At 37.7% G+C, this 14,516-nt stretch overlaps 1 protein-coding gene across 7 annotated transcripts in view; it reads left to right on the forward strand.

Annotated features, from left to right (window-relative positions):
• The window catches only part of cdc14ab (cell division cycle 14Ab), a 51,728-nt gene that overhangs the window by 21,844 nt on the left and 15,368 nt on the right, over positions 1–14,516 (forward strand). For all 7 annotated transcript variants that reach the window (XM_055218591.2, XM_055218592.2, XM_055218593.2 and 4 more), the window contains 6 exons: positions 5,040–5,102; positions 6,503–6,590; positions 7,753–7,983; positions 8,628–8,766; positions 9,361–9,514; positions 10,008–10,108. In XM_055218591.2, the coding sequence (XP_055074566.2) occupies positions 5,040–5,102; positions 6,503–6,590; positions 7,753–7,983; positions 8,628–8,766; positions 9,361–9,514; positions 10,008–10,108 (776 nt within the window). The remainder of the gene's footprint in view (positions 1–5,039; positions 5,103–6,502; positions 6,591–7,752; positions 7,984–8,627; positions 8,767–9,360; positions 9,515–10,007; positions 10,109–14,516) is intronic.

A 14,516-nucleotide genomic window follows, 5' to 3' on the forward strand; every position in this document is an offset into this window, starting at 1 on the left:
TAAAATATGGGAAATTATTTAAACGGGATGATGACGGGAAAGAATGGTAAAATATCAGAGAATCCCGGGAAAAACAAGAGGGTTGACACACTGCAATAAATGACTTAGTATAGTTTTCAGTAAAAAAAATCTAAAAATTCTTAAATTAAGATCTATTTTCTTGATGAGCAGAATCACCTAAGAAAGAAAATAAGTTTTTGTCTAGTTTTTAGACAAAAATAATAACATTTAAGTAGTGTTTAAAACAAGCACAAAAAAATCTGCCAATGGAATAAGAAAAATTTTCTTAAAATAAGTTTATTTTTTCATAAACACTTAATTCAAGAAAATTTTTCTTTTTCCATTGGCAGATTTTTTTGTTTGTTTTAAGCACAAATTTGCTTAAATTGTATATTTTTTGTCTTAAAACTAGACTTATTTTCCTAGGTCATTTTGCTCATCTTAATTTAAGAATTTTTAAATATTTGTACTGAAAACAAGACAAAAGTACTAAGTACTTTTGGTCATTTTTTGCAGTGCAGTATTTTTGTCTTGTTTTCAATAAAAATATCTAAAAATTCTTAAATTAAGATGTTTTTTCTTGATGAGCAAGACGACCCAAGAAAATAAGTCTAGTTATTAGACCAAAAATATCAAATTTAAGTGATTTTGTGCATAAAACAAGCAAAGAAATCTGCCAATGGGGTAAGTAAATTTTTCTTGAATTTTTCTTGAATTTAGGGTTTAAGATATTTTGCTTACCCATGGGCAGATTTTTTTTTTTTTGCTTGTTTCATGCACAAAATCATTTAATAACATCTAATAACTAGACTTGTTTTCTTGGGTCGTTTTGCTGATCAAGAAAAAGCATCTTAATTTAAGAATGTTTAGATACTTTTACTATAAACAAGACAAAAATACTAAGAAAATCTTTAATCATTTTTTGCAGTGTTTTCTAAACTCCTCTCCAAAGCACAATGAAAAGTTGGAGTTTTGGTCGATGACATTCCCAAATGTTTTTTTGCGACTCGAAGTAGACACTATTACCCAAATAGGTGTTGCTAGTTGAATTCTTCGAACTGGCTGCTGTGTAGAAGTGTGTTTGTCAAGCATGCGTTTCTACTGTATGTTTTGAGTATCTCAGCAACAACTCCGCAAATAGACTAATATCGACGTGACATCATCCCGGCACACTGGAAAGACACGTTCAGCACGGTGAGCATGCATTCTTGAGTCGCCTTAAACTCTGGAATGTGCTTTGCTCAGCCCACATCAAAGAAAACATGTCACACAATTTCCATGGTTTACTTAATATATGTTTACATTTGATAAGAGCGTTGTTTTTGCAATCTCAAGGTCATGGGTTCGCATCTAGGGAATGCCCACCTTCATAAAATGTGTAGCTTTGAATGCGCTGTAAATCGATTTGGATTCAGGCATCTTTCAAATGCATAAATATAAACCTGTGGACATTTGGGTCCTCTTTCATTGTGCCTTCTCTTACCATGATTTGGTTTGAGATGGGCATATGTGACAGCTTTATTTCTGTTGCCTTTGGCTGTCATTAACAGCCTTCTTCGTTTTGTGACTCACACTTCATCTCTCATTGAGCTTCTGGTGGGGAGATAAACACTGAAGCCTGTTAATGAAATCACATCACCATTTGCAGAGCACTTAATGCCCTTTTACCATCATGAGCTCAGCTGTTTTTGTAGTGATGTGGCATAGCAAGGGGTTAAACATCTGGCCTGGTAATGGAAAGGTTGTTTGTGGGATCTTTGCAAAAAGCAATCCTAAAAAGTCAAGCTCTTCTGTTTATTTCTAACTTTCATTTGTGGGTAATATCAGACAAAAAGGGTCTGCATGGGTCTGCATTTTGAATTTTAAGCTGCTTTAAGGATTTCAACTCCTATTTCGAATACTATTTAGGACGGATTGTATACGAATTGGGCCGCTAGGCGAGTCTCAATTGTTAAAGCTACCACTGGTTAAAGGAATAGTCTACTCATTTTCAATATTAAAATATGTTATTACCTTAACTAAGAAGGGTTGATACATCCCTCTGTCATCTGTGTGCGTGCACGTAAGCGCTGGAGCGCGCTGCGTTGCTTTGATAGCATTTAGCTTAGCCCTATTCATTCAATGGTACCATTTAGAGATAAAGTTAGAAGTGACCAAATACATCAACGTTTTTCCTATTTAAGACGAGTAGTTATACGAGCAAGTTTGGTGGTACAAAATAAAACGTAGCGCTTTTCTAAGCGGATTTAAAAGAGGAACTATATTTTATGGCGTAATAGCACTTTTGGGAGTACTTCGACTCGCCTGAAAAGTCCGCTCCCCTTCTCACTCTCATAATGGGAGAGGGAGGGTGTTACTGCGCCGAGTCAAAGTACTCCCAAAAGTGCTATTACGCCATAAAATGTAGCTCCTCTTTTAAATCCGCTTAGAAAAGCGCTACGTTTTATTTTGTACCACCAAACCCGCTCGTACAACCACTCGTCCCAAACAGGAAAAACGTTGATGTGTCCGGTCACCTCCAACTTCATCTCCAAATGGCACCATTGAATGAATGGGGCCAAGCCAAATGCCATCGAAGCATCGCAGCGCGCTCCAGCGCTTATGTGCACGCGCACAGATGATAGAGGGATGTATCAACAATTCTTAGTTAAGGTAATAACATATTTTAATATTGAAAATGAGTAGACTATTCCTTTAAGTGTTCCCATTCATGACTCAACGTTGATAGCTTATGGATTATCCCTTGTTACAGTTTGAACCCCCAACCTTCTGCCCACCATCTAGATCTCCTGGGTGTTTCAGGAGACTGTTAAGTAACGCCAACATGGCCTAAATCTTCAATCACTCATCCACATTGACGCAAATTTCACCTGTAAGCTCTTTTCCCATCAGCAGCAGAGAGGATGAGGTCATCTAGGCTTATTCGATTAAACCGGTCCTGGACCAGAGTACAGTTACATAACCACGGCCTGGGAGAAACCATGCAAGTGAGCTGTCTGGATCAGATATGTGTGTGTAAATGGACACGGCCATCTGTTGTACATCTGCATTAAAGCTGCACGTGTAGAGTTCATTGTCGTTGTTGTTGTTTGGGTGATGTAGACAGTCAAAAGGTTTCGTACTGTATGTGAAAGCAGGGCAGGGCGGTAATTAAATGAGTCAACTGGCAGATATTTAATACATTAAATATAGATAGGATTCATATACCGAGATACAGGGTTCCCACGGGTCCTTGAAATCCTTGAAAGTTTGTGAATCTGGGGGCGGGGGAATTCAAGGCCCTGGGAAGTTTTTGAAAATATACATACATAGATACAGGTCATTGAAAGTTCTTGAATCTATTTTATGCAAGAAGTTTTCTGGAAAAAATCCATATTATTCCCTGTGTAGTGTAGGATAATATCATAAAATTCTAGACTTTTTAAGCACACGTGCTAAACTGTTTGCTTTAAATGCTTATATCTTCTGTATGCGAATGTTGATTCATACCAAAATGCTTTTTTGCATAATTGTGTTTGACACATGAAAACGTCTCTAGCTAGGTATGTAACTGTTGTTCCCTGAAAAGGGAACGAGACACTGTGTCTCCCTTGACATACTTCCAGCGTCCCTGTAATGCCGTCTTTGGCAATATTTCAGATAGCCATATACTTCATGGCACCTGCGTCACCTTGTCTTTGTCGTTAAGCCTTACCATTAGTTGAATTGACTGATGTACACATTCAGACGCACTTACCCCTGGAGGCGTCCTCAAAGTGTCACCGTAGTGATGCAGCACTAGTTCCTTCGAAAGGGAACTGTTACAATGTATCTTAAAAGGTAACACGATGTAACCTTGCTCTCGCTTGAAATGTGTCCCCACATTTAGTCCTTGAATTTGAGGGTGGTGGTGGACCTGGAAAGTCACTGAAAGGTCTTTGAATTTGAAGTTAACTAAGGTGTGGGAACCCTGTTGTAATCACACTGAAAACAACCACAGTATATTAAAAAATGCCTTCCTTTTTATTTCTAGTGAAGTTTGAGATTTCTGCCATTGTGTTTACACTTCTGAAAAGTAGTGATATTAACCATTCAAGGGACACTCCACTTTTTTTGAAAATATGCTCATTTTCCAGCTCACCTATTATTAAACATTTTGATGTTTACCGTTTTGGAATCCCTTCAAGCCAATCTTTGGGTCTGGTGGTACCAATTTTAGCATAGCTTAGCATAATTCATTGAATATGATTAGACCATTAGTAGGGATGCATGATATATCAGCCGATAACTGCTTATTTTTAATATTATCGGTTATCGGTCTGATAGCAAAATTAGGCCGATAAATGAAAGCCGATAAATGATGGATTATTTTGGTTTGTTGAACCACTTCACTTGCTCATTGCTGGCCATGTGAAGTTTTGATTGGTGCTTTCTGTGACATAGCATGAAGATGACGCGTGTTGCGGGCTTAAGAAGAGTATGCTAGTCTAGCGCAAAGACAAGATGTCTGCGGTCTGGGAGTTTTTCATTGTGGAATTAATATGAATATTTATCAGCCCCCAAATATAAAGAGTTATCGGTATCGGCCAAAATTTCCATATCGGTGCATCCCTAACCATTAGCATCATGCTTAAAATTGACCAAAAAGTGTCAATATTTTTCTGTAGTTACATCTTGTACTAAGACCAACGGAAAATTAAAAGATGCGATTTCTAGGCCGATATGGCTAGGAGGAACTATACTCTCATTCTGGCGTAATAATCAAGGACTTTGCTGCCGTAACATGGCTGCAGCAGGCGCAATAATGGTTACTTTCAATAGCGGGGGACTATTTTCGGGCACTGCGTAAAATCATTTTGCAGTCACCATATAATCTGACTGCCACAATCTTTACATCAGTTCATTGTTGTCTTCATTTTATGGTCCCTTTTTTAAGATGAGTGACAGTTGCAGGTTTTCGGTCTGTGTTTACAAACATCAGATCTTTATTGGACTTGTTTAAATGCTTTATAATAGAGGCGTTTTAATACTGATGTTGGTTGTTTTTAACTGTTTTACAGGCCCTTCAGCACGGATTCTTAAACTTTGAGACGTTTGAGGTCCACGAGTATGAACATTATGAGGTAACAGCACTCTTTCACTACCGGCAGGCGATCCTTTTACCTGGAATTACATGAATCAAACCTGTTGCATAATCTTATTGTATATGCCAGGCCTGAAGACATTTCATCTTATGCCAGTGTCTGATCAATCTAATTTAAATCATACACCAAACAAGCCTTAAACTGATTTATTGGCATGCTATGATCATTTAATAAAACCCACTGGAAAATTAACCAATATTTGTTTTTTTCTATTACCATTTGTATTAGGTTTCCTACTTAAAACTATGGTTACTATTTTGAGTATAAATAGTACATTTGTGGTATTACAACAAATACCATAGTTCATAGTTCATTTTCGTAAGGGATTGCTTTCTATTATAATATATTCTCAGGATTTATAGGAGTTTTATCCAAATTGGACACATTGGGTCGCCTGTTACACACATGCCTGCTGTTTTTTGTATATGTGAAAACCCAGCAGAAGTCATTTTTGTGATTTACTGTTTTCTACTAGGGATGGGCGATATGGCCTAAAATCCATATTGCATTATACATTGCAGCCTCTTGCGATAGCGATATGTATTGCGATATAATAATTTCAATAGACTCGTTTCAGAACAGGTTATATAGACCCTTACAAAAGCCAAACTGCTAAAAAAGTAAACCGTTATGGCCAGATTAGTCTTGTTACCTTGTTACTTCTTAGCTGGAACTTTTGCCTGACACACTCTACAGCATGGGTGTCCAGACTTTTTTGTGTGGTGATCTACTTTTAAAATGATAAAGCCGACAAGATCTATCTGCTAAAAACACAGTTAATTATTTAACACTAAACACTTTAAATGCTTGTGGGGACTATACTGCATATATATATTGCATATATATATTGCATGTTTCACAATTACTAGACCATAATGGCAATTTCGCGCGTGGAGCAGCAGTTAACTTATGTAACTTATGGCTTAATGGTGTTAATTACCAAAATAGATGTTGCATCGGTCTTTTTCACGAGTTCCTCTGTTTCGCTGACGCTTTCATCCATGTTTATTCGGCTGCAGCTCGTGGCTAAAGTTCGCGGGTAGATTGTGTCATCAACACGCATTATCGCGATAGAGATTTTCAATCTATTGCACTATCGTATGCCAATTTTCTATCGTTTATATTGCATATCGTTTATATTGCCCATCCCTATTTTCTACATAAATCATCCTACATGATGTAAAAAAATATTACTTATATGAAAATATAACCTTGATATCTTTAATATTGACTGAGTAAGATTTAAATCAATGACTGAAATCAAACTTTGATGCTTCTCATCAAAATTCAATTATTAGACTTTAGTCTGGATTTTTATCTTTTTGCTCTTTTATCTTATCTCCTTGTCACCTTAAATTTATGTTTTTCTGTATGTTTAGCGTGTAGAGAATGGTGATCTGAATTGGATCATCCCTGGCAAACTTCTTGCATTCAGCGGGCCACATCCGAAAAGTAAAGTAGAAAACGGTAAGCCGAATACTTTGCCTCACTCCATGTAGCTTGTATGCTATATTCATTTCTGTTTATGCATTTGTCAATCACTTTTATCCAAAGCAGTTTGCAGTGAATTACGAGTTATACATTTTTATTAGTATGCGTGTTCCCTGGATTCGAACCCATGACCTTTTGTGCTGCCAACACACTGCTCTACCACCAAGCTATACAGCAACACATTCATTTAATTTAGTTCCCTGGGTTTTCCCTTTCTGAAGTGAATATTGTCATTGATATGGTCAACTTGAAGCGATAGTTCACCCAAAAATAAAAATTGTGTAATTTAATTTACATGTTACAAACTTGTATAAATCTTTAACCTTTAACCTTTATATATATATTTACATATTTATATATATGAGAGTGAGTAAATGATGACAGAATTTTCCTTTTTTAACTCCCTTCTGATGATATTTATGTGTTTGACAGTAGAGGGCGCTGTTGTTTAGGTAATAACATGATGTAATGTAATCGTGGTACTTGAAAAGCCATGCAGAGTTTCGAGGAGATGGTCAGAGTTGTAATTTTTGGCCTGGCAGGTGATAAAATGGGTGAAACAATACATAAGGTTGCATTGAAGGATTTTCCCGAGTCATAATTAGGGATCAAAATCTAACAGAGAATTGGGAGTGGGACTCTTTTGAACAGGTATGATATGGAGGACGAAAAATGACTTGTGTATAAATAAATAAATGCATAAATGAATGAATTAAAAAATACATGTAGAAATAAATAAATGAATAATACATAAATGCAGAAATAAAAAAGCAGACATAAATATATTGTTTTCAAACTTTAACATTTAATTATATTTGCACCACTACATTTATTTCTACATTTATTTATTCATTTTTTACATTTATTTATGCAATTCTACATTTATTTCTGTATTTCTACATTTCTGTATTTCCATGTCCGTATGTTATGCAGCCCCAACCTCTCTCAATGCAGTATTGGATAAGTCATTTTTCGTCCTCCATAGTATGAAGCCACGCAGAACATAGCAATGATTTAAATTTTAACAATTTTTTTAACACCCCATATATAGTAAAAACCCACACCTAAAAAAATGAAGAAAAAAAATTGTACAAATGGATATACTATACATCAATCTTCCCCTTTTCTATGATTTTAGGTTATCCCCTCCACGCGCCCGAGGCTTACTTCCCTTATTTCCGCAAACACAACGTCACCACCATAGTCCGTCTCAACAAGAAGATCTATGACGCCAAGCGTTTCACGGACGCCGGGTTCGATCACTACGACCTGTTCTTCATTGACGGCAGCACGCCCAGCGACGTCATCACCCGACGCTTTCTGCACGTGTGCGAGAGCACGGATGGGGCGGTCGCCGTGCACTGCAAAGGTGAGGCGGCAAAAAAACAAACACTTGAATCAAAGATATGGAAATGCTGCCTCATTGACCTACTTACTACTATTTTGCCAAAAAAGGATAATTGTTGTCAAAATGGTTATGAGTTTTGTTGTTACGTATTGCATTAAAGGCGCAGTGTATACATTTTAGTGGCATCTAGTTGTGAGGTTGCGAATTGCAACCAATGGCTCAGTCCACTGCCCAACCCTCGCTTTTGAAATGCATATAGAAGCTACGATAGCCACCACCGGACAAACATTTCATCATCGAAGACAACTTAGTAAAAACGTTTGTCCATTAAGGGCTTCTGTAGAAACATAGCGGCACAAAATGGTGACTTCCATGTGTATGTAGAGAAAAACGTCTCATTCTAAGGTTATAAAAACATAATGGGTCATTTTAAAAGGTCTTTATACACCACTGATAATATAGTTTTGTATATTATTTTGCGTTTCTTTTAAGAGATCCATCTAAAAATTACACACTGCACCTTTAAACAATAGAGAGTCTCATGGGCTTGTTAGAAAAAAGCAACGCCTTTGACAAGAATCAATATTGTAGTATTTGTCACATTAAATATAACTAATATTTCAGTGCATTTATGGTTCCTACAATGTTTTTCCAACCAATCACAGCCGGTTTAGGCCGTACAGGCACTCTGATTGGCTGTTACCTCATGAAGCATTACCGTTTCACGGCCGCAGAAGCCATCGCCTGGATACGCATCTGCAGACCAGGTTCGGTCATCGGACCCCAGCAGCATTACCTGGAAGAGTAAGTCGTGACGCTATCCACAATGCACCAGTACTGCCCTCCCCAAACAACTCTCAAATATCTCCACTGTTTATCATTGAAGCAGTTACGCAATGCATATGTGAGAGCATTTGAGGCTTGATAGATATCCATATATTTTATTTTCAAAAGCTTGAAGTGTTTTCGAGAGCGCACTCCTTTACGAAAGAGATCACAGAGGTTAGCACATTTTTCGGATCCAATTGATGCAATAGTAGTCACCCTACCGCTGAATCATCAAACTTGGAAGTTTATACTAACAAACTTTATGTGTGTTATTTCTGTCACGGTCTGAGTTAAACCAGAGCTCTGGTCAAGTGAAGGGCATTTAATCTCTTAAAGTGTTTTGCTGGGCTGAGAAGATGCAGTGTACCGTAGCATGCGAACCGTATAGATGCACGTTATCTGCAGACATAGTTTCCTCCTTAGGGCATTGCAAAACGTGTGAGATTATGATACAAAGCGCCTGTTATCTGGAATTGGCAGTGAGTTGGCGATGGGATTTATTCCAATATGAGCAGGACACATTGAATCTTTCCTCTTTTTGTGCTTCTCACGCTCTTTCTACCTGTACAGGAAACAGGCGACCCTCTGGGCCCATGGAGATATTCACAGATCCAAGCAGAGGCAGCACGAGGAACGATCTGTCCCTCACCTCATCTCCAGTATGGACAACCTCTCCATGAACACCTCCATCTTTAAATCTAAAAGTGTGGACCGCATGGAAGATGTAAGACTTATTTATGTTTGTTAGTATAGACATTGATTGTATATGAAGAGTTTCGTTGCAAAACGAGATAAATCCATTTTTTTACATTTTTGTCAAAACATGTTGATTATTATGTTATCATGTTATTATTCTGTTTTATGGTGCTACTTAGCTTTATTTTTTAAGTTATGAAGGTTTAAAACAAAACAAACCAACTGCAGTTAAATTGATATTAATTGGAATGCACAACCAAAAAACGAGATTTCTGAACAATTAAAAAAACGGATTTATCTCGTTTTGAAACGAAACTCTTCATATAGTTTGATGTAATCTTTACTGTTCTTATAAACTGTATTACTGTCCATTTTAGTCTTTTAGCAATGATATTATTGATGCTATAATGCCGGTGGTCAGTATGGTCACTGATTCATCATACATCTTTATATTTACATATGACATTGAATGCCTAAACCCACTATGAAGATGTATTTCATTGTCCGTTCTGCTAATACAGAACGATTACGCAGAGAATGACCTCGGGATGACTCAAGGAGACAAACTGCGTGCCTTAAAGGGTCGACGGCAACCGAGGTCTGCTACGACTGGAGCTATAAGGTAAGACGCTCCTGTTTTGGTTATAAACGTTTTTAAACCAATCTGGCAGCTTTTCATAAACTTAAGGCCAGAAATCTACAAATGAGTGTGAAAACTTAAGAAATGCCTAAACTGTAGTATATATGAAGAGTTTCGTTGCAAAACGAGATAACCATCGTTTTTTAATTGTTCAGAAATCTCGTTTTTTGGTTGTGCATTCCAATTAATATCAATTCAACTGCAGTTGGTTTGTTTTGATTTAAACCTTCATAACTTAAAAAATACAGCTAAGTAGCACCATAAAACAAAATAATAACATGATAACATAATAATAAACATGTTTTGACAAAAATGTAAAAAAATGGATTTATCTCGTTTTGCAACGAAACTCTTCATATTTTTTTAACTATAGTTTAATATACTATTCTATATTGTCAACTGTAGTAAATTGATATTAGTAGTAAAACTGTATTGGTCTATACTTAAATATTTACTATAGTAAGGTTCAATAGCACTAGCATTTAGGCATTTTACAATAGTAAATACTAAAGACTGCTACAGTTTTTTAATTTGAGGTCTTTGCATGCATTCTTGCATTAAAGGGACAGTTCACCCAAAAATATAAATAATTTATGACTCACCCTCATGTCCTTCCAAACTTGTAAGAGCTCCGAAAACACTAAGTTTTTTTTTATGATTAGTCCGAGAGCTTGCTGACCCTTTATTGAAAATCTATGTAAGGTATACTGTCCATGTCCAAGAAAGGTAATGAAAACATCATCAAAGTAGTCCATGTGACATCAGTGGGTCAGTTAGAATGTGTTGAAGCATCGAAAATACATTTTGGTACAAAAATAACAAAAAGTACGACTTTATGCAGTGACGCGGCTGACGTGTTATTATGGTGGGCCCCAGCATTTTTTTTTTGTGCGCCCAAGCTTAATTACAGTCTGAGGGAGACGCATGCTGTAAGTTATAAAAAAAAAACTTCGCAAACATGTCTGAGGATAACACGTCACCAGCGTCACTTAGAGGTCGACCGATTTATCGGCCGGGCCGATTATTTGGCCGATTTTTGGCATATTTTAAATATTTTGGCCGATTAAATAGGCAGGCGCATTTGCAGGCACCTAAGCGTTGTTGTAGAACTCGTGACGCTGCCTCTTGCTGAAAGCAGATCACTCCCGTGTGTGTGCAGCCGTGCCTTGTTCAGAAACAGCTTTAGTAAACGATGGTGGGATCGCGCGAATTAAGCAGCCAGTGCAACAGCGCGACGGGCTTATGTCTCGCGGTGCACTGTCCGTGCAAAAATTAGGCTCATTTCATGTGATTAATGAGTGATGATACTCTTTGTTTGCGTGACAGAGAGAGCAGAGCCGCGCGCACATGCAGGCTTTCTGTCTTTAAACTGTCTCCCTGCTTTTATTACTCAAAACAAAACTGACTCGATGGCAAAAGGTCGGAAGACCAAATCATATCCACCGAGGAAATGTTTTTCGTGTTGTTACAGTAAGACTTTGTTTACAGTTTTGTGCTGCTCATCCTTGATTAGAACACCATGCGTCCGATTCGCGAACTGACTCCTTTGAACGGATTCGTTTGAATGAACGGTTGAAACAACAGATCTGTCCCTACACTAAACTCACAAGACGTCACTGTCAGCACAATTAGTCACTTATAGCGTCTCAGAAATGAGAATGTAAATGTGTATAGAAAGATTTGCCCTAAATAACAGTCTCAACTAAAAACCATAGACATTTACTATGTTAACTTTATGATGAATAAATAATTTATCAGGTCTACCGAATAAGGATTTTATCCTACAAAGCAATAAAAGCCATGGTAAAAAACTGATCAAAGATGATGACAGCAGAGTGTCAGGTAATATCTGTGTCTGATAAATGCATGGTGCAGAGGAGGTTGTAAAACTCTTCAGAAAGACCAGTCACAATTTTTAAAAATACTTTGACTTAAATAGTGACATTTTAACATTTAAAATATCTGCTAATCATGAGAACATTTTGATTATTATACAATTATTATTATACATATAGAAAATCGGCCAAACATATCGGCCATCGGCTGCCCTGATTTCTAAATATCGGTATCGGCCAGAGAAAAAGCCATATCGGTCGACCTCTAGCGTCACTGCAGTCACATGACTTTAGTCTCTTGCATGCGGTTCACAACAGAACCGGAAGAGAAGACAATGCTGAATAAAGTCATACTTTTTGTTATTTTCGGACCAAAATGTATTTTCGATGCTTCAACACATTCTAACTGACCCACTGATGTCACATGGACTGGTTTGATGATGTTTTTTATTGCCTTTCTGGACATGGACAGTATACGTAGATTTTCAATAAAGGGTCAACAAGCTCTCGGACTAAATGTAAAACATCTTAAACCGTGTTGCGAAGATGAATGGAGGTCTTACGAGTTTGGAACGACATGAGGGTGAGTCATAATGCCATTATTTTCATTTTTGGGTGAACCTACCCTTTAAGGTGGCATAATTGTGGGCCTGAATCTCAACTGGGCAAAAAGAAAATCAAAGCTGGTTTAAGATCATAACACATCATTGGTCCGTTTCTCAATATATGCACTTTAATGAGCCACATTACATGAATGACGCTCCATCCCTCAGTATGTGAATGGAGCCTTTTATCAGGAATCTTTCAACTTCCATTAGCTTTTAGCTCAGTGAAGAACTAAATGACGCCCGGCTGGGGCTGCGGTTGCTAGTCGTGTCTCAAATGCAAGACAAAGACCGAAAATAATTACAAAAGAACACAGTGCAGAGAAGAGGAGTGATACACCAGGCGCTGAGCTGGTTGGCATAGTAACGTGTCTTAGACTAATGGTTTGTCTGTACCTAAAGATGGGAAGACATACAAAAAACGTTCTGGTATCTTTTTTATCTCAGTCCTCTAAACATCTGTGATTTCTCTTTGGTTCAACATGGAATACAAGAAGGATGATGTATAAATAGATAGACACACATAAATGATGGATGGATGGCTAAATAGACACACATACAAATGAAACATCTGTGATTTCCTTTTGGTTCAATGATGATGATTATGTATGTGTGGAGACACATAAATGATAGATGAATACATAGACACGCATAAATGATGGATGGATGGATGATAGTTGGATGGATGGATGATAGTTGGATGGATGGATGGAAAATAGATGGATGGATGGATGGATGATAGTTGAATGGATGTATGATAGTTGAATGGATGATGGTTGGTTGGATGGATGATGGTTGGTTGGATGGATGATGCTTGGATGGATGATGCTTGGATGGATGATGCTTGGATGGATGATGGTTTGATGGAGGGATGATAGATGGATGGATGGATGGATGGATGGATGGATGAATGGATGGATGGATGGATTGATTGATGGATGATAGATAGTTCAATGGATCGATGATAGCTGTATGGATGGATGACAAGGGAATGGATGGATGATTGATGGATTTGGATGGATGGATGATGGTTCGATGAATAGATGATAGTTGGATGGATGGAAAATAGATGGATGGATGGATGATAGTTGAATGGATGGATGATGGTTGGATGGATGATGGTTGGGTGGAGGGATGACAAGGGTATGGATGGATGTTAGTCAAATGGATGGATGGATTGATGGATGATAGATAGATAGTTTGATGGATCAATGATAGTTGTATTGATGGATGACAAGGGAATGGATGGATGATTGATGGATGAGGATGGATGGATGATGGTTCGATGAATAGATGATAGTTGGATGGATGGATGGACGGATGATGGTTGGATGGTTTGATGGATGATGGTTGGATTGAGGGATGACAAGGGTATGGATGGATGTTAGTCAAATGGATGGATGGATTGATGGATGATAGATAGATAGTTTGATGGATCAATGATAGTTGTATTGATGGATGACAAGGGAATGGATGGATGATTGATGGATGAGGATGGATGGATGATGGTTCGATGAATAGATGATAGTTGGATGGATGGATGGACGGATGATGGTTGGATGGATGATGGTTGGATTGAGGGATGACAAGGGTATGGATGGATGTTAGTCAAATGGATGGATGGATGGATTGATGGATGATAGATAGTTTGATGGATCAATGATAGTTGTATTGATGGATGACAAGGGAATGGATGGATGATTGATGGATGAGGATGGATGGATGATGGTTCGATGAATAGATGGTAGTTGGATGGATGGATGGACGGATGATGGTTGGATGGTTTGATGGATGATGGTTGGATTGAGGGATGACAAGGGTATGGATGGATGTTAGTCAAATGGATGGATGGATGGATGGATGGATTAATGGATGATAGATAGTTTGATGGATCAATGATAGTTGTATTGATGGATGACAAGGGAATGGATGGATGATTGATGGATGAGG

The sequence above is a fragment of the Misgurnus anguillicaudatus genome, chromosome 23 (assembly GCF_027580225.2).
Source record: "Misgurnus anguillicaudatus chromosome 23, ASM2758022v2, whole genome shotgun sequence".
Classification (NCBI taxonomy): Eukaryota; Metazoa; Chordata; class Actinopteri; order Cypriniformes; family Cobitidae; genus Misgurnus; species Misgurnus anguillicaudatus.